Source organism: Physeter macrocephalus, chromosome 7 (assembly GCF_002837175.3).
Source record: "Physeter macrocephalus isolate SW-GA chromosome 7, ASM283717v5, whole genome shotgun sequence".
NCBI classification, from domain to species: domain Eukaryota; kingdom Metazoa; phylum Chordata; class Mammalia; order Artiodactyla; family Physeteridae; genus Physeter; species Physeter macrocephalus.
The window spans coordinates 2443603-2462630 of NC_041220.1; the positions used below are offsets into that span (position 1 = coordinate 2443603).

Below are 19028 nucleotides of genomic sequence, written 5' to 3' on the forward strand. Positions count from 1 at the left end.
TCAGAGCCCAAGATGTCTCTTCCTCCTGACTCTCCTGTGGCTTATTTCAAGATCCCTTTCCCCGAACCATCAAACCTCTTGGGGCTCTGATTGATGTCATACAACATGGCAATCCATTCTAAGATGAGGAATTTGACAGAGAACATCTTCATGAACTGAACGTAAGACAAAAGAAAATTAAAGGTTTACCTTCTATGGGGGGCCTTTTATCAATGGACTAAAGCAGTGGTTTTGAACCAGGGGATGATTTTGCCTGTCAGGGGATAGCTGACAAAATCCAGAGACATTTTTGGTTGTCACAGCTTGAAGGCATGTTACTACTGGCAACTGGTAGGTAGCCTGGGACAAAGTCAAGATTTAATTAGGAATCTATGTCCTTAATCAGGAAGTTCCTGCTCTGGATGCTGCCATGTCACTCCTCCTTAAACATGCTTCATCTCTACTTGCAACTAACAATAAAGTAAGACTAAGGAAATGACACAAATGGTACTGCCACAATTGTCACCGAAAGTCTTGGCAAAGTCTTATATTTTAACTGTCACTTGTTACCTGATGAAGAGAGAGGAAGATTGACTCTCTCCTAGGAGAGGCTATAAATTATTTCAAAATTCTCTTATGAAAGACCTGAATCTTGCAAGTTTCACTGTAATGTATTCTCACCAAGTTAGAGCAGATATCTGACTCACAGTTTATTTTTTTAAGTACTAAAAGGTAAAATAATAATGTTGACCTAAATTTGTAATACTCCTGAGGACCTGAAATGCAGATACAGAACAAGATCTCTTGTTCTCCTAAACAGAAGTTGAGCCAGTAACAAAGAGTACTTTATGAGCCAGATGATGTCTCGTGTCCTGTAGCTAAAGAAAATGTTGGCACGTTTTGCAAAATCACAGCTGTTTCAGTCTCATTTAGTTACTGGTCCACTCCCTGCAGCCCAGTTTGCCTTTTGAAATATAGCTCAGCTGGCTATTCTGCAGCATGTGATAAAAGCCCCTGACAAGGGAGGGTTTTTTGGTTTGTTTGTTTGGTTGTTTTGTTTTGTTTTTAGCTCTTTGTCTCAAAAGCTTTAGAAATCTTGACAAGTGCTGCTAAGAAATACACATTACTTTTTTTAGAAAGAAGATGCATAGAGATTTCTTAATGTGTGCAAAATTGTGCATATTTTTATCAACAAATTAAATGCACTTTGGAAACATGAGTGTAAAAAGATACCTTTCTAAGGTGAAAAAAAATGTTGAACTAATTTAACCGTATGCAACGCTGATGTAAGAAGGGATTTCTGTGACTTCATTCACATACCATGTGAATTTTTAGGCTACAAAACAAAGTTTGCCAGTAACCCGCCTGAGTCACACCTTTCAAGTAGATGATCAACTAATAATTTTTAATAAATTAAAGGATTAAATGAAAATAAACTTAAGCTGTTGATCAAATGGTAGCATTCAGTTCTTAAAATTATGTGACTCTGTTTCGAAAGTTGTTAAAGTTTCAAAATTTTAAAATTATGGCTCTCAAGAAAATACAATTATCTGGCTCTGCAGTCAAAAATTCATTAAAGCAAAATTTTCAGAAAGGTAGAACTGCAACTCCTATGCAAATGTAAAATGAACATATGTCAAAGATTTTATTCAAATACTTAACTAACAGGGGAACCAGTGAGATGGTAAAATCATTTCAAAGAGCATTTCAAAGCTAAATATTTACAGGCTATGTTAGGATAAGATTGTTGGACTAGATATAAAAACTGGTTAATGTCCAACAGGGTGATAAACTGTAAAACCATTAGGGTTGTCTCTTCCACCAGACAGAAATTATTTGCATCTCCCTGGGATAAAAATTGACAAGTTAACCTCTGCTTTACAGCACTGTTAACTAGTCCATTCAATAAAAAATTAAGCCCAGCCTTGCACTGAAAGAACACTTCTGGCTATTTCCAAGTGTCCGGAAACTTCTCTGACAAGTCGAATCATCTTTCATTCATGAAAGTTCTTAATGCTTGATGACACTATTTAGTTTTTTAGAGAAAGGTCTTCATCATCTTTATCTGACCCATGTACGATTCCCATATCATATTTTCAGACTAGTGCCCTAAACGTGCATTATTCGTTCTGTGCTAAGATAAACATGAGAATTTCATAAGACAGTGTGTAGATGAATCTACAACTAGGTTATTTTAGTCATTAGCTGTAATTTAATGTGTATTTAAAAGTACAATGGTATAAACAGGCTATTACACAAGTTCAGGGAGTATAAATATTTTGAGCGTAAGTCTAAAACATTTTATATTTCAAGAAGCTCCCCAGGTGCCTAATAAGTTTAATAAATATGAATACTATAAAGAAAACTTTAAACATAATGGTAAGACTCACCCAAAGCAAAGAAAACCCCATATTAGTGTTTTCTTCTAGTTTATGATACCTGTTAACTAATTTGCATACCACCTAAAACAATGCTAAATGTACACCAAGAGAAGGCATGAAATCACCGTTAATGATATCAAATACATGCATACGCAAACACAGTCCAGTATAATTTTTGACTATTCAATTGTTTCTTTTATCATGGATGAAGGCAGCAAACATTCTCCTAGACTTCACTTCTGAAAAGCAACCCATCTACAAAAAAACAAAAACAAAACAAAACAACAACAACAACAAAAACCCTACGGAATAAAAAGCACACATCTTTAATTTCTAATATTTTTATTATACATTTTTTAGATATTTATTTTCGTAATATCAGCTTAAAAAATAATCACATAAGAATAAGCTTTTGTATGTCTGCCCAGGTAAATTGCTCTATTTTAAATTTGTCAAGTTACAAATAAACCCCATAATGTGCTATGTGAACCAAACCACAGCATAATGAGTATACCTGAAAGGCACAGAGTATTCCCTTAGTTTCAGTAAGAGCAGAGTATTACTTATTAGAATGAAAAGCCTGGCCTTCAGTCATCCATTATTCAAAAATAACACAGCATGAATTATTCAATGATTCCAAAACAAAATACATTGTTGAAAAGCAAAGGTGACTAAAATAAACAAGTGTTCCTGGACCTTACAATCAGACCCACTAGCTGGAGGACCAAGCTACCCCGAAATGGTGTAGCTTGAGATGCAAAATTAAAGCCGCTTCTGAGGAACATGGAATTCCCAGCATCAATTTCACAAATTTGGATAAGATGGTATATTCCATAAAAAGCATTTTAAAATGCAAATATGCCACATGGATAAGACAAGGTATAAGGCAACTCGACAAAGAGTTATTTTAAAGTAGAATCTGGACCTCCAGACTTCTGTTAGGCCAATTTTTCATTAATGTGCTGATTACTGAGACATAAAGCGATCTTAAAAAGCCCAAATACAGCAGGTAGAAGTGGAGACTCATGAGGGTCCAAGCGTACACTGAATGTGTAGGACCAGGGGAGGCACTCAGGGCTACAGAGGGGACACTGAAGAGAAGATCGTCTGAAGACCAGCTCTCCAAGGGTCAGTCAGCAAGGGAAGCTGCTGAGAAGAGGGCTTGAACGCGGCCCTAGAAAAGTTATAATCAGAGGATTGAATGACTCCTTTTCCCTTGGTCCGTCTTCTCTTGTGTTCAACATGCTATTTTGACATTCTGCCCCATTCACTGGTGTAAATTATAATCTATAGACATGTTAGCCTTTATCAAAATGTCTCCAGTAGCTCTAATTTACAGTGATATTGAGTGACCCTCTATCAGAACACAGAAAATGGGGTGTACTTCAGGAATAATAACATGCAGCACTGAGAAAACAGAGGATAGAATGCATTATAAACATTCTTAAACTGTATTTTTAAACAGAAAGAAGAAGTCAGTAGAGTAGCTTCTTAATAAGGGATGGGGGGAGGGTAATAATGATTTGTTCCGGATTTGAAATCTCTATGTGACCATCTATCAAACACCATTATGTGGACACCTTCAAGGACATGAAGACTCGACACAGGAATACTATGTGTTCACGTCCTTCTACCTCATTAAAAAGTTGGTAGAGTTCGGAGAGAATTATTTGAGCCTAAATAATTTGGGCTGTTTCAGTTCTAGTCATGTGCTTTCACTGAGGAGAATTGATCAGCGTCGGGTTTTAACTGATGTTGTTCATATTAGAGTAAGCCAAACAATATATTTAAACACATTCAGTATCTGGTCCTATGGTCAATATCTGGACAATATCAATTAATTCAGTTTAAATATAATTACACAGAACAAATTAGAAGAAATCCGCTGTTATTAATGAAATATACAGAAATTACAGTATATCCTCGGTAAAGATGACAGAAAGGGTAAAAAGAGCATCCACTTAACAAAAAGATACTCTATAAGTATAGTTTCACATGTGTAAATACCTTATAACTGTTGAATGTCTAAGCCACTAGACGTAAGTTGGAGCGAAACCGAAAGAGCAAAACTACCTAATGTATAAATCTTCGGATATGGATGGTTTCTACACTGGCAACAAATACCTTTCTAAAAAGGAATGGAAAATGCGATTCTTCAGCAAAGGATCACAGAGCTGGCTGATCATTTATAGGTACAACAGAATATACACTGGGGGTTTTACAAATAAACCACCATTTCTCCTAAGAATTACTGTAGGCTCTCTCCTAAGAATAACTGTAGGCTCTGATGTTTCTGCAGATCATACGCCTCCATCTGCCAACATAGAGTTGCCTGTGGGTGGTGTTGAGACTGCTCTGTGTTCTAACAATTAGCAACAGAAGGTCGTCCAGAACGCTTCCCATTAGAGCAGCAAGTTACTAAAGGAGTCACCACCTCGGATTCACACTGTTCTATTAACCGACATGACAGATATTTTAACACGGCTAGCTGGGATAATAATTGCAACCATTCTGTGCTCAGGTGTGGCGACTCACAGGTCATGGTGTCAAAGGAAAATGTAAACCTCTTTTAGCAGTATAATGTAAAAGCTTTTAGAGTCTGCTTATAGCTCACAGGCTCATCATATACACTTGACTAAATTCATTTATTCTGTGTATTCATCACCACTGCCTCATCCCTAAAAGGACTTGGGGTTTGTGTACTTGACTCCAAAACAAAAATGCATAAATATATGTAGAACTCCAGCCACAAGACCTCTTGCTACTCATTCATAGGTAACACTTCGGCCCCATGTGCATTGATGTAGGTGAGCAGGATTTGGGCTCTCTGTTCAACTACATCGATAAGCTTCTCAATTCCTTGTCTACCTCCCTGACTCTCCCAGTAAACTTTATCAAGAAACAGAGACTGAAGGAGTTTCTGCCGTAAGTGCTGGCTCTTCAAAACGGAAACTGCAGATTCAGGAAACCTAAAAAGAGAAAATGATATTTCATTCTTCGTAATTGCTTGGAAATATTATGCCTTACCCGATGGCTCTGCCGTTCATTAACCCGGCAGAAATCACACTATCAGATAATACCTTGAGAATCCAAACATTTTTTGTCACTGTCAAGCTGACACGTCTCTTAATAATTACATACTGGAAGAATAGGTTTCAAGGGAACTGCATTTTCTATACCATTGGGAGCTTGATATAAATACCAATGTCTAACTTAAGGCTATAATATGCAGGCAAAGAGAGGCATGGAATTAGAATGGATTCTGATAACCTGAAACAATACTTTCCTCAATCTTAAGCTCCACGGCACCCATAGAAACCACTTTCATCAGTCAAGTAGAATCGTGACCTTGTAAGTGTCAACATGGGGTTTTATGCAAGGAAATATGAGAAGAAAAGTGCTGACAATTTCAGTAAAGTACTCTTCTAGAGGAGAAGATGCATGACTGAATTTAATGAGAAATAATCCAAAATGTATGCAGTAAAAAGAAAGAAATCATTCCAAAATGCCCCATTAAATAGAGAACTGCCTTCGGTTCAGATAATACTTCAGGATTTCTAAAAATCTGGGAACATTCTATTAAACCAGAATACTAAATTGTTTTCAAATAAATGTAGCAAAACTCAAGTTTGAGACCCAGGGCATTCCACAATGAAGCATCTCTCTGGAAAACCTGAGGTCAATTTAGAAGGAGCCTTGCTGAATTACCGAAAGAGAGTGCACTGCGATTTCCGCTCTTCCTTTAGGAAGAATAAAGCCAGGGGTCTAGCATATACAGTATCTGAAGGACTTAGTAAAATTTCTGGTTCAAAATTACCTGCAATGTTTTGCTGAATCTCCAATTTGGCCTCTCTCCAAGCTTTCATTAAAATGCTGATGAAAGCACAGTACAAATATTGGGGTGTAATAGTAAACTTAGTTGTTCCTTAAAAACTAAACCAGAACATATACTTGTTTCAAGAGTACAGTCTGCCAGGAGTTTCAGGCCTCTAAGCACCTTCTCCCAAGGTCAGGGGAGCAAGCTGGGATAGCACTGAGGCAGCAGGAATACAGCAATCCACATGCTCCAGCATTTCTGATGCTGCAGAGAGACCAAAGGCCACAGGGCTGGGCGTGCTTAAAGGGCGCTAATCAGATCCTCTGAGCTCCCTGAAGACATGTCCTATATAATTTAGTGACCATAGTACTAATTAAGGAAGAATGTCTGCTCTATGAAGTACTAATAATCCGTGATTTATAAATTCTACGGCCCTTGAACTAATTTAGCTGTGGCAGAATGTATGAGATGAAACTGCTAAAACCGTGGCTCTCTTCAGCGACTAATTTTTTTCACAAAGGAAAATCAAAAAAGTTACCTGACTTTGCATTACACTGATTAATAGAAATATTCTGTGCATAAATCTGGGTTAGCAAAGTCTTCGTTTTTGCTGTTGAATGGGTAAATTACATATTCAAAGAAGATTTAACTTTAAACTCATTACTCCTCATAATGCATTTAAGGTTAAATCCTCTTTGAAAGCATAAACAAAACGTTATTCATATTTTTATGAATGTATAGGATAGGTGGATTCTCCAGGCATACACTTAATTCTAAGAGGAAATGCAGGGCTTTAAAGAAGACCCCGTAATACCAACTCAGCAAGTGATGCCTCTGGTTTGGAAACTTTCCTACACATAAAATTTCCTGAGCTTAGACACTTAGCAGAGAGAATCTGAGAGAATCCATATAGTCTACCTTCAATCCACAAAGAGATGTGAAGAATGAGTATTAACATGGAAAGACACAACAAAAACTCATGAAAGTGGGGCTCCTGAAACTCTCATTGTCTCTAGTGTCAAAAGACCATAAAATCCACATTACCTAATTCATGGAGCTAGGAAGAATTGTTGAAATATGCTTCAGAGTTTTATTAACAAGAGAAATAGGAACAGCAGAAACACCAAGAGTCACTGCAGAAAAGTTACTGGACTTGGACTTGGAAGGCCTGGCTTCTACCCTCAATTCTAGGCTCGCTCATGTGTCCCCAGCAGTCACTGAGTTTCACAAAAGGCTGGTTGACTGTTTCACTAAAGCACCCTTCTATCTTCGAGTTCAGACACACACCCCAGTTTCTTAGTGACCCTGATTTCTCACTAAGGTACAAAGACTATGAAGTGTGCTTTTTGCGGGGAGCACTGAAATGTAGCCTCAACCTCCACGGTTGGGGGCAAACAGCTCAGACTCTGCAATGAGGTTCCTGCCACTATGGCGTGTCTTAGTTTCCTATATTTCCAAATACTTCTGGAGTGTAGGCTCAAGATACTTCTCCCCATAATCTATGTCTATGGAAGGATTTTCAAATGCTCAGAAACCCTCCTACTTGAATTCAACAGCCATTGTCCTTGGCTACTGTGTCCTACTCAGCCGGCTGGCTCTGACTTCCCATGCGCTGATCAAAATCACTGAGTTTATTCTGCCTTTGGACATCCTGCCTTGTCAATATCAGCTCGTCTGTTAGTTCCCCGGTCCTGTGCCCTGGTAATGGAGCCCCGTCACCTGCTCACCCCTGCTGGGCTGCTTCCTATTCCACAGACCTCCACATGACTCCAACCTCACCCACATGGATTTTCACAGCGAGGGTCAAGCAACGTGATGGAGGTGAAACGCAGCAGGACCTTTGTAGGTTGCACGGGTCAGTGACGGTAAAACCTGGCGGCACCCTTGTTCTCTTGCCCTTGGGTTTGGTTCCCTTCTCCGGGCTTCCATTCCCAGATTCTCTTTAAGGGCTAAATTGATCAGACACAGGATGTGAGTCTTCTCCAGACCTTACTACTTATTCAAGAGAAATGTAATGTCCTGCAGATGTTACTACATCAAGAAACTTACTCTTTGATGCCTTCTAACAGTTTGAAGTTCAAGTTATCTTCGCTTCTGTCAAAGAAACCCTTGTTGTCTATAAAGACCAAGTGCCTTGGGTCCTGCTTTCGCTGGACAATGTGGGCTAGAGCCACGGCATCCTGGTTGTCGCACTTCAGCCTCTGTCCACTCTGTACACAGGCGTCTTCCTTTCGAGGTCGGAACCCACAGCAATTGGTATCCAAGCGATTATAAATCTGAAAAGGGAAAACAAATCCAAGATGCCGAGTAAAAACAAAACTTGGGAAAGCCAGAAGACTTCCAAAGGATGAGAGTTTTCTAAATAGCTGACTTGCCAGAATCTAATTGGGGCCAGGCTCATTAAATTAAAGGCAACACTTAAAGTCCAAGGTTCATATCCTTCTGACCTAGCGATGGGTCTAAGCATTGCCAGATCTGCTAACAGCTCCAAAGGCAGATCATCCAAGCTAAGCATCTCCACCCTTAATATTCAGAGTTACCGCTGACATCATACACCGATGCGTGGCCAGAAGAATCTCTGCTCTGATGCTACTTGGGACAGAAGATAGAAACGATTGTACTTTGACACATCCAGAAAACCTGAGTTATCTCAGAGGCTCTAAAAGTGTACTGCATCCCCTAACCTCTCTGGATTTCAGTATGGCAGGGTCTAACCTGAAATAACAGAGAAGAAATCTATTGAAAAGATGTGCGATCCAGTAACGATAGCCAAGAACACTCTATGTACGGAGCCCACAGTTAGATTTTAAATAGGTAAGCGGATTGAGCAGAACAGTTGGGTCTATTGGTGTTTATTGTGGGTAATAGGGCTACTACCCTCTAGAAGGGGGCAAACAGATTAACTAGGAAAGGGAGAATTGGGTTACTTCCATTTCTTTTGGGCAAGGGAAGAAATAATATTTATTAATCAGGGTACAGAAAAGCCTAGGCTCAGGAGTTAGATACATTTAAACTCAAGTCCCTTCTCTCACACTTCTCAGCTCCGCGACCTTGTATAGATCCCTTTACATTACTGACTCTCAGTTTAATTATCTGCATAATGGGAATGAAACTATTCACCTTGCGCATTTAGTGGGAAGATTAATCGAAGTGGCTGGATACACACCAGCCCTGACCCAGGCATCCAGAAGATACTCAAAAAAAGAGAGAAAACTGTCATTACTATTATTGAGACACAATGCACACACTATATGAAGTGATTTACCCCAGAACCAGCTTCCAAGGCCAAAGGTAACTTCTCCATTTCAGTGAAGGAAAACTGAGCCTCAGAGAGGTTAAATAATCTGCTCTGCTACTTAAGTATTAGTAAGTAGCAAATTTAAGATTCAGACACAGTTGTGTTTGTCTTCAAAACGCCACGATTTTCCCCCAATACGTCACGTTGACTAGTTTAAGGCTAGTCGAAGATTGTACATACGCTCAAAATTCAAAAGATGGCTCAACACAGAGTGTCACTTTTATTCTTTTGTCACTAAACTCCCATCCTTTCTCTTCTTCCTGGGGTTTTGCAGATCCTGTGGGGCTGTGGCCACTTGCTAAGGAAGGGATGCAGAAAGAGCAGTACCAAAATTGAGCCTACTTTGAAACAACTCTTCATTCATTCATGCAACAGACGTTTATGTAACATCTTCTACCCGCTAGCAGTGGGCCAGGCACCAAGGCAAATGTCACCCATGGCCAGCACCACTTCCTGAGGAAAATGAAGTGGTTTAATCTTGTCTCACTACCACAGCAAACTTTGAGAACTGGACAAAGGACCCTCCTCTCTGTTTTCTGCAGGTAAGTAGCCTTGGTATCGAATAGCGTACTTTGGGAAGCAGGAATTATAAGAGAAGTTAGCATAAGCCAATTTTCTATGAGGTTTATACCAAAGCAGTTACATGGGACGGGGTGACCCATGAACCACAAGCACTTGGACAGTTCGGAGGGTACAGTGCTGGTCGAGAAACAGTCTACAGATCAGGGAGGGCTCTGGCAGAACTGGCTCCAGGCAGCCGATCCATAGGGTCATGAACCTAACCAGCGGTTTATCCAGAAACGTCACATCGGCTGACTCCAGGGCATGGTGAGTTCCCAGGGCTGGTTCAGAGTTTCCCAAAGGCGGGCAAGAATGTCCGACCACATGACTGCAGGTTAAATGAAAAAAGCATAACTTGGAAACTATTAGAAAAATGTACTGAGCCCTTTCTTCTCAATTTGATTTATTTTATGTAGCACCCTGACTGCCTTTGAATATAAGAGAAACCAAATGATATAGAGAGATTGTATGTGCTCACCAGTTTTTAAGTTACCATCGGGGGGTCAGGGAGAAGGTAAAATTAACTCTTCTGGAGGCTGCTTCTCACCCGATGTCTCCCCTTTTTGGGGTGGGGTTTTAAAATTTGCTATTGGACTCGAGAGGATTTTTGAGAGTGGGCTGACTATTTTTGAGGGCTTGTCTATAAAAATATATTGCCAGTCACTTTCCGATGTCTCTTTTTAATATACATTAGCTAATAATTCTCAAAGAATCCTGTACCCTTTTCCCATCATCGTCATATGTTTTTATCCAATTATAATAACATTATATATGGGGGGAAAATCTTAATCCTCTTTCATTTTGGCTACAAAATCAAGGTGTGTTGAGTTGGATATGTGCGTTTAGAACTTAAATTTTAACGATAGATCTACCAGCCAGTTCTTAAATGCTGCTCGGAACCCTAAGCTCTTTCTTCTTTTTTGATTTCTAGTAGCGGGAAAGGACCAAGACATATAGCAACATTTCTGTTGTTTCTACGACAAGGACACGAGTATCATATACGCTATTGCTAAATAATAAGCACTTTAGCGTTCAGGCTTAACTTTTAGTACTGCTGTAAATGTTATACTTTTCTATTTTTAAGCTAAAAGAAAGCATTAAAAGTTAGAAGTGGGACAGACCGACTTAGGGCATCTTTTTACTATCTTCTAACATTGGACTGTTTCGAACAGTGCACTTTTAAAGTGTTTTGTCTGATCTCACTTTGAATCACTCAACAGTCTGTGATGATTTCACCACTTCCCTGTCAGACTGTTGCGCCCTTCAAGTCTCAGACCTTGTTATTGAAAGTGGGTGTGTGCCTTCAGCTTAACTTCTCTTCCAAAAATGTTTATTGTTCCTTTTATTCAGATCTATGCATGTACCTTGTGGGTATGTTAACACATGTTGAGTATGTGTGGTGTGTGTATGTGTGTACACCTACAGATAGAGAATCAGATTGCAAGGCTTTAAATACTCTGAGTTTTACTTTGTTTTTCTTATCATCCAACTATAGTAAATTATGTCTTTGTATTAATAACCTTGTCTAGCAAGGGCTTAAGCGGCTCTTAAATCTTGTTCCTAGCTCTTCCCAGAATTTTGTGCTTCTGGTTTGTTAAGTCAATATCTCAAGCTTCTCACCATCTCTTTTCAAGTTATTTGTTTTAAAACTGCACCTTTTGGGGAGGAGGGATACATTGGGAATTTGGGATTAAAATATACACTCTACTATGTATAAAATAGATAAACAACAAGAACCTACTGTAGAGCACCAGGAACTACACTCAATATTTTGTAATAACCTAAATGGGAAAAGAATCTGAAAAAGAACATATATATATATAAAACTGAAGAACCTAGGGGTAAGATGGGAATAAAGACACAGACCTACTAGAGAACGGACTTGAGGATATGGGGAGGGGGAAGGGTAAGCTGTGACAAAGTGAGAGAGTGGCATGGACATATATACGCTACCAAATGTAAAATAGATAGCTAGTGGGAAGCAGCCGCATAGCACAGGGAGATCAGCTCGGTGCTTCGTGACCACCTAGAGGGGTGGGATAGGGAGGGTGGGAAGGGGATGCAAGAGGGAGGGGATATGGGGACATATGTATATGTATAACTGATTCACTTTGTTATACAGCAGAAACTAACACACCATTGTAAAGCAATTATACTCCAATAAAGATGTTAAAAAAAAAACCCACAAAAAAACAAAAACCGGAATCACTTTGCTGTACACCTGAGTCATTGCAAATCAACTATACTTCAATTAAAAAATAAAGAAGGGGGGCTTCCCTGGTGGCCCAGTGGTTGCGCGTCCGCCTGCCGATGCAGGGGAACCGGGTTCGCGCCCCGGTATGGGAGGATCCCACGTGCCGCGGAGCGGCTGGGCCCGTGAGCCATGGCCGCTGAGCCTGCGCGTCCGGAGCCTGTGCTCCGCAACGGGAGAGGCCTCAGCAGTGAGAGGCCCGCATACTACAGAAAAAAAATAAATAAATAAAAATTAAAAAATAAAATAAAGAAAATGTAAAAATATAAATAAAATCTAAAACATTAAAACTGCCCCTTTACACAGAAAACTGCATTTTATAAAGAAAGTTTAAATCACACAATAAAACATGTAATGAGTGGAATTGAACAATTCCCCGTAGTAACTCATGCAACGCTTGGTACAGAGCAGGCACTTGATGCACGTGTACTGTTGACAGAATTCTCGCGATAGTCAGCCCCACTTTGCATTTGGCTATTTACAAAGCTCCTCCAAAACACTGTCTTTGGGAAGACTCAAATAAACAAAATGATTCTGGCAGAGTAAGACGTGGGTCTTTTTAGAACGGCATCCAGTGAATGGAGTGGGAAAGATGGGCAGGGAGCAAAGAACAGGGCTGCGTGTGGCCCTCATTTGCTCCTGGTTGCGTCTTTACGTGGCTCCGTTTCACTAACTGTGGACCACGAAGTCTCACAGCCCACGGGGAGTCCATGGAGCACCCTGCATGCAAGAGACATTTGAAAAACAACACGCACATGTGACAGAAATAACAATAGCATTGTAATTTGCAGTTTTCTGGAAGATTCCTTTGAATTCCAGTGATCTCACTTGACACCTCATTTGTTGTTAGAAAATGCACGGAGAGAAAACTTTCAGTATTTACTTTATCTCAAAAAGGCAAAAAAACAGTGAGAATTGTCAGCCCCACCCTAGGAAACACACCCTAGAAAACAAAGCATACGGACATACTTACTTGTCAGCTAATAACTCGCGTTGGAAAATCCTCGCACTTGGATTTGTCTTGATGTCAATCAATGCACTGTTGCCATGTTATCAGTGAGCCAGATTTGGATCCCTGTGGTCTAGTGGGTGTGTGGATCTCTACTAGATCACAGACAAGGGTGACCTCAGACAAGCACCCGGCCCCCATGGTACTTGTGATCACAGACCTAGGCCCCTACCTTGAGAGCTCAACAAAGCAAAAGCGAAAGCAGCCTTCTCACCAGTCTGCGCCTGTATAGCCAGGGAACTCTCACCTCATAAAATAATAGGTTTCATTTTTCTTCTGTGCTACCATGGCAGCAGGTAGCCTGTTAAATGAGTATACATGCAAATGTGACCAGCAGAGTAGCTGGTGAACGATGAGAAAAGTAAAAATCGTTTGCGGTACATATATCTAACTACGGGCATCGGTTCCCCTGTGCCTCGGCCTCTGTAAACAGCAGTCGTGGCTCTACACTGCCTATACGCCAGAATTCCACACTTAAAAATCACTATCAGTGTATACCAATTCTATGCAGACTCTCCAGTTTCTGTCCCATTACTGAATCATAAGTAAAGACTAACTGTTTTTTTTTATATATAAGTAAAACTATTTTTAACGCTACAATACATTTGGATCTATTTCTACAGATGCAATATTTGAATTCATGTACCTCTGAATAAATACCAGAAGTCAAACATCATTCTGCCACAGAAATACTCGGGAAAGAGTCACTTGTCACCAGGCAAGTGACAATCTATTTTTAGAAAGAAAATTCACGTTCTGTAATTTGCACAAGCAGAGCTGCGTGAAAATAGCCTGTCAAAGGCACACCCACCTTCCTGTAGAGATTTACAAAGAGCCCTTGGGCTAAGAAAAACAGTAATATTTTATGAAATTCTGATTTATAGCGTGGATTTATATGAAGCAAATATTTAAAACAGCAATAAAATAACCTTAGTATAGGTACACTTTCTTAAAAATACTTTCTTTCAATGAAATGAAACAGCATTTTTAATGATTTAACCTTAAACAGGGTTGCCAATAATTTTAAAATGATGTACATTTACATCTCAGGGAACAGTTCATTCAAAGCTTTTCCCTTGCTTGACTTGATGTGTGTTCATTTTTAGCATTCTTATGGAATTTCTACCTGTTTTATTTTCCCCTATTATGTAGTATCTTATTATAAGGATAGTGACAAAAATGAGTGAAGATAAACTAAATGACTGCACTACAACACAACTCTGATTATGGTGACAAAGACTCTTTGCTGGACCAAAGTCGGGCTCCCGAACTTTCTCCTCGGCTTTCCACACACTTCCTTATAAAATCAAGTTTTAGCAAGAACCCTGCAAAGTCAGTTTAACCAGAAGCCCTCACCCTTCCAGCTACCTGATCACGCTCAATACCTAACCTGGGTCCTCAGCTGCCACCACCCCAAAGGCGATGTCTGAGCACCTGTCTTTAGCAAGCATCTGGTCAGGCCACTTGACCTGGAACTCCCCTTCCCCCGGATGTTTGCTCTCAGCCATTTTTCACCCCACGACCCCTACTCTGCCCCCCCGGCTATAAGTTCCCACCTGCACTGCTGTATTCTGGGTTCAGCCTCCATCTCTCTCCCCACTGTAAAATCCCACTATTGCGATGGTCCTGAACAAAGGCTAATTTACCATCTTTAACAAGCACCATGGAATAGTTTTGCTTTAACAATGATTAACACAACCTAATGTAACATACCCCAAAATTATTGAAACTTATTTTTTATGGAAATCAGCTCTCTTTATAGGAAACATAGACTGATTATTTTCTGGTTCTTTAAAAATAAACGCTGCTTGAGAGCAGGATGGAGATTGCCAGGGGCTGGGGAGTCGGGAAGATGGAAGATGCTGGTCAAAGAGAACAAACTTTCAGTTAGAAGATGAATAAGTTCTGAGGATCAGACTAGATTTAATAATACTGTATTGTACACTTGAAATTTGCTAACAGAGTAGATCTGACACATTCTCACCACACACACACACACACAAGGTAACTTTGTAAGGTGATGGAGGTGTTAATTAGCTTGACTATCGTAAAGATTTCGCAACTTATATGTAAATCAAATCACCCCATTGTACACTTTAAGTATATGCATTATATTTGTCAATTATACCTCAATAAAACTAGAAGGGAAAAAAAGAGAAAATAAATAAACAAAGTCTGCTTTGCTAAATTAGACTTTCAAAAAAAGATTATTTTTACACATATGTATAGAATTTCCTGTTTGAAAATGTATTTGTTTCTATGCTCCCTGGGTTGGCAAATAGCTATAAAGTAAAGCCGTTTATGTAGCTTAGATATGAAATCCCAGGATACTGCAAAAGCATTTTATATCATGCAGTTACTAATTATCAAAATAAACCAAAAGGTTAGGTATCACATTACAAATAAAGAAAAGGCTCAGAGAGGCTAAGTAACCTGCCCAAGGAGACACAGCTAGAGAATGATGTGGATTTCTACCAACTTCCGCCTTTTCCACACTGCCTCCCAACATGGAGAAGACAAGATTCCTGCTTTCACAGAGATTCCAATCGAATGCCTCTAAGTATGACTCACTGTGTATCCTCCACATCAACCAACACCACGATTTGCACAATGCAAATACTCAATAAATGTCTGTTGGAAAAAATGAAGGAATGAACGCCAGTTCCTACTGAAATCTGTCTCATGCAGATAGCTAACTACTAAAAGACCTCTAATCAGGCCAGACCTCCATGTTTTCCTGATCCAGTATCTTGTAAAAAGCTCAGAGTGTTAAAATCAAATTCAAAGAATCTTAGAATTACAGAAACGTCATAACGCTGAAGTTACCAGAGACTATACAGGCAAAAGTGAGTTTATTTCGGAAAAATTACCCTAGAGCCATAGTTCTCAAACTTTTTTATTTCAGAACCTTTTGGCACTCTTAAAAGTATTGAAGCCCCCCAAAATCCTCCTTTATGTGGGTTATTTATCATATAGAAATTAAAACTGAAAAAAATTGAATAGTTAACATATTAACTCATTTAAAAATAACACTGATACGCCCATTACATGTTAACATAACATATTTTTACAAGAAATTGCTATATCTCTAAAAATATAATAAGAGAAATGGAATTGCTCTTACGAGTTAAAATGGTGTTAAAGGAGAAAACAGCAATGAGTTGAGCTCCTGATTCAAACAATTGTATAAGCGGTTTTCCTCAAGACAACCACTGCACTGTGGGAAGCAATAGAAGTGCTTTATATACACTTTCCACTTGCTCACCCAAAATATTAAAAAGATGTACACTTACAGGTAGAGACTTAAGAACATTAACAGTTTTTATTGCTTCATCAAGGACTTTCTTTCATTCCATGTGTCTTTTCACATGAGTCCATTGGCCACGAAAGGAGAACAACTCTTGGTAGAGTCTGGTGCCAGCTTCGATTCATCCCAGGGCACCAACAGATTCACCCATGATTGCAAATTTTGTAAATATTGTAAAAAAGAAAAAAAAAAAGCAAAAACTCTGAGTTTTGTGACCTCACAGAAAAGCCATCACCGCAAACAGTCCCATTCAATGTGACCACAATCAGTAACAAATGTGAAAAGTCCCATTTATCTCTTAGTTATCTGTGTCCGTAAACATTTTGAATGTGGTTGGGCAGAGCCTGGCACTAACAGAATCCTTATGGACCAGCTCTCCCTTAAATCTCTCTGAGTCTACTTCCTTGGGCAAAACAAACCATGAATCTTTTAAAAATAATTACATACAAAAATATATATATATATTGAGCCAGATAAATAGTTGCTTGTGCTCTCATTGTTGCTATGGCAATACTGTTGGGTTGCTTTTTCCACGGTTTCCTTATTTACCTCCTGGCAGATTTATCTAGATTCAACGCTTAGACTTGCTGTTTTCCTGGAAAACAGCAGTCAAGGATGGTTTCAAACTGTCTGTGTTTCCATGGCATAGGATCAGTGGCGAAGCCAATCCCCAAAGCTAGCTCAAACAGTGCATTAAACAATCTTTGAGTCTCAAAAGATTATTTATGGAATCACACAGGCTTCCTCTAATCCCTGATCTCTCCAGCCCAGCTATGGATACAACAAGATTTAGAAATGATGTGTACTGACCATGCACTAATCAATTTCAGCACAGCCTACAAATTCCATGGCAAGGGTTGAAATAAGCAAAAATTACCTGTAATTAAGGAAAATAGACTGTGCTTTGATCAACAATTACATTAGAATTGACCGAGAAATGCTCAGTTGGTCGTCACTTGGCAATATGAGGTTTATGAATATAATGTATTTGACCAGACATTTCTCCTTTGATTCCGACAGATACAAGAGCAAAGACCTATGTCAACCAGGCCACATTTTACACAAATGAGGCTTTAGCAAAATCCATGCCAGAAGGCTCTGAGAATAAATGCTAGATAGTAGGTGGAAAGGATACATAAAATTCTAAAGGCTTTGAAGTTGGAAGCAGACGTCTGAGCAACTCTGTGCTTCTTCACAGGAAGGAGATGCTTTGAGACGCAGAGAGCCCTTAACAGTAAGAGGGCCAGGACCCAGAGAAATACCTTCCTGGTGTAGAGGCCAGGTTGCTAGTAAGCTACACCTCTGTCACGGACTAGGGTTGGTGTGGCAGCTCTTTATCTTTAAAGCTGCATCCTTGAAAAATCAAATAAATAGCTTAAATTCTGTGGAGTGAGAGAATGTGGTCTCTAAAAGGTCTCCACCAGAGAAAAGAGGTCGAGGCCCAAAAGACAGACTGACAAAGGTCAGGGCCTTTGTATCGACTTTCTCCATCCTGTCATGTTCTTGTAGAGAATTTTTAGCAGCAGAAGTACATTCCATGTAAGGGCCATAAAAAGTGAAACTATTTGCCTTTTGAAATAGTGCTGGTTTCCTAATCTCCACGAGGTTCTGCGACGGCCTAACTTCTTAGTGGGAAGGATGATGTCACGGGTCAATTTCTGCAGGAGACTTACCAACTTCCTAGATGGAACTGGGCATGTGAATCAACCAAGGGGCCATCTTTTCTGGGAAAGAATCACACTGAGAAATGAGAGAACAATAGTTCCCAGGCCTGGAGATGACACTGTGTCAGATTCAAGAGCCAAGACACGAAATCTGAAATGATGCCTGAGGCCCACAGATTGGTTTGGAATTATCTAGCTAGAGCACAGAAATCCCTCAGTCCAAGTTTGTTGAATTTAATCGAACCCTGTAAGCAGTATCCCGTATGCTTATAATTCCTAGTTTTGTTTATAAAGTAAAATGAAAAGTACAAACATATGCTCATAGGAAAAACAGAACAAATGGTTGTGAAGCAAATTATTTAAATACATCACCTATGAAGCCAAACAAAGCCTTTCATATAATGTTAGAGTCCAAAAGCACTAATGTGGTATTTGTCCCATTAAGACTCCAGTTCCAATCCTGGGAAAACTTCTTGGCTGCTGCCTTGCAGACCTATATTCTCCGGAATAGAAGCCCCTCTAACCTCCATCTCCCACCCCCCATTTCCGGCATCCTAAAGGTACATCCTGCTGGACGCTGCCTCTCTCTAATTGTTAAAAGTAGGAGCAATTGTTAAAAGATAGCAATGACAAGTCACAGGAAAATGCAATGTAGTCAACTGCATTTACAGAATGTAATTAAAACACACACACACAGGGCTTCCCTGGTGGCGCAGTGGTTGAGAATCTGCCTGCTAATGCAGGGGACACGGGTTTGAGCC

General features: G+C 39.6%; 1 protein-coding gene across 2 annotated transcripts in view; it reads right to left on the bottom strand.

Moving 5' to 3' along the window:
- Nucleotides 1-3860: 3860 nt before the first annotated feature.
- The window catches only part of GASK1B (golgi associated kinase 1B), a 60282-nt gene continuing 45114 nt past the window's right edge, over nt 3861-19028 (bottom strand). The window contains exons 4-5 of one of the 2 annotated variants that reach the window (XM_007101320.3): nt 8227-8453; nt 3861-5329 (exon numbers count right to left, since the gene is read on the bottom strand). In XM_007101320.3, coding sequence (XP_007101382.1) covers nt 5122-5329; nt 8227-8453 — 435 coding nt within the window. In that variant the 3' untranslated portion in view covers nt 3861-5121. Of the gene's footprint in view, nt 5330-8226; nt 8454-9297; nt 9372-19028 lie in introns of those variants that run through there. The other variant, XM_007101322.3, reaches the window with a different exon arrangement.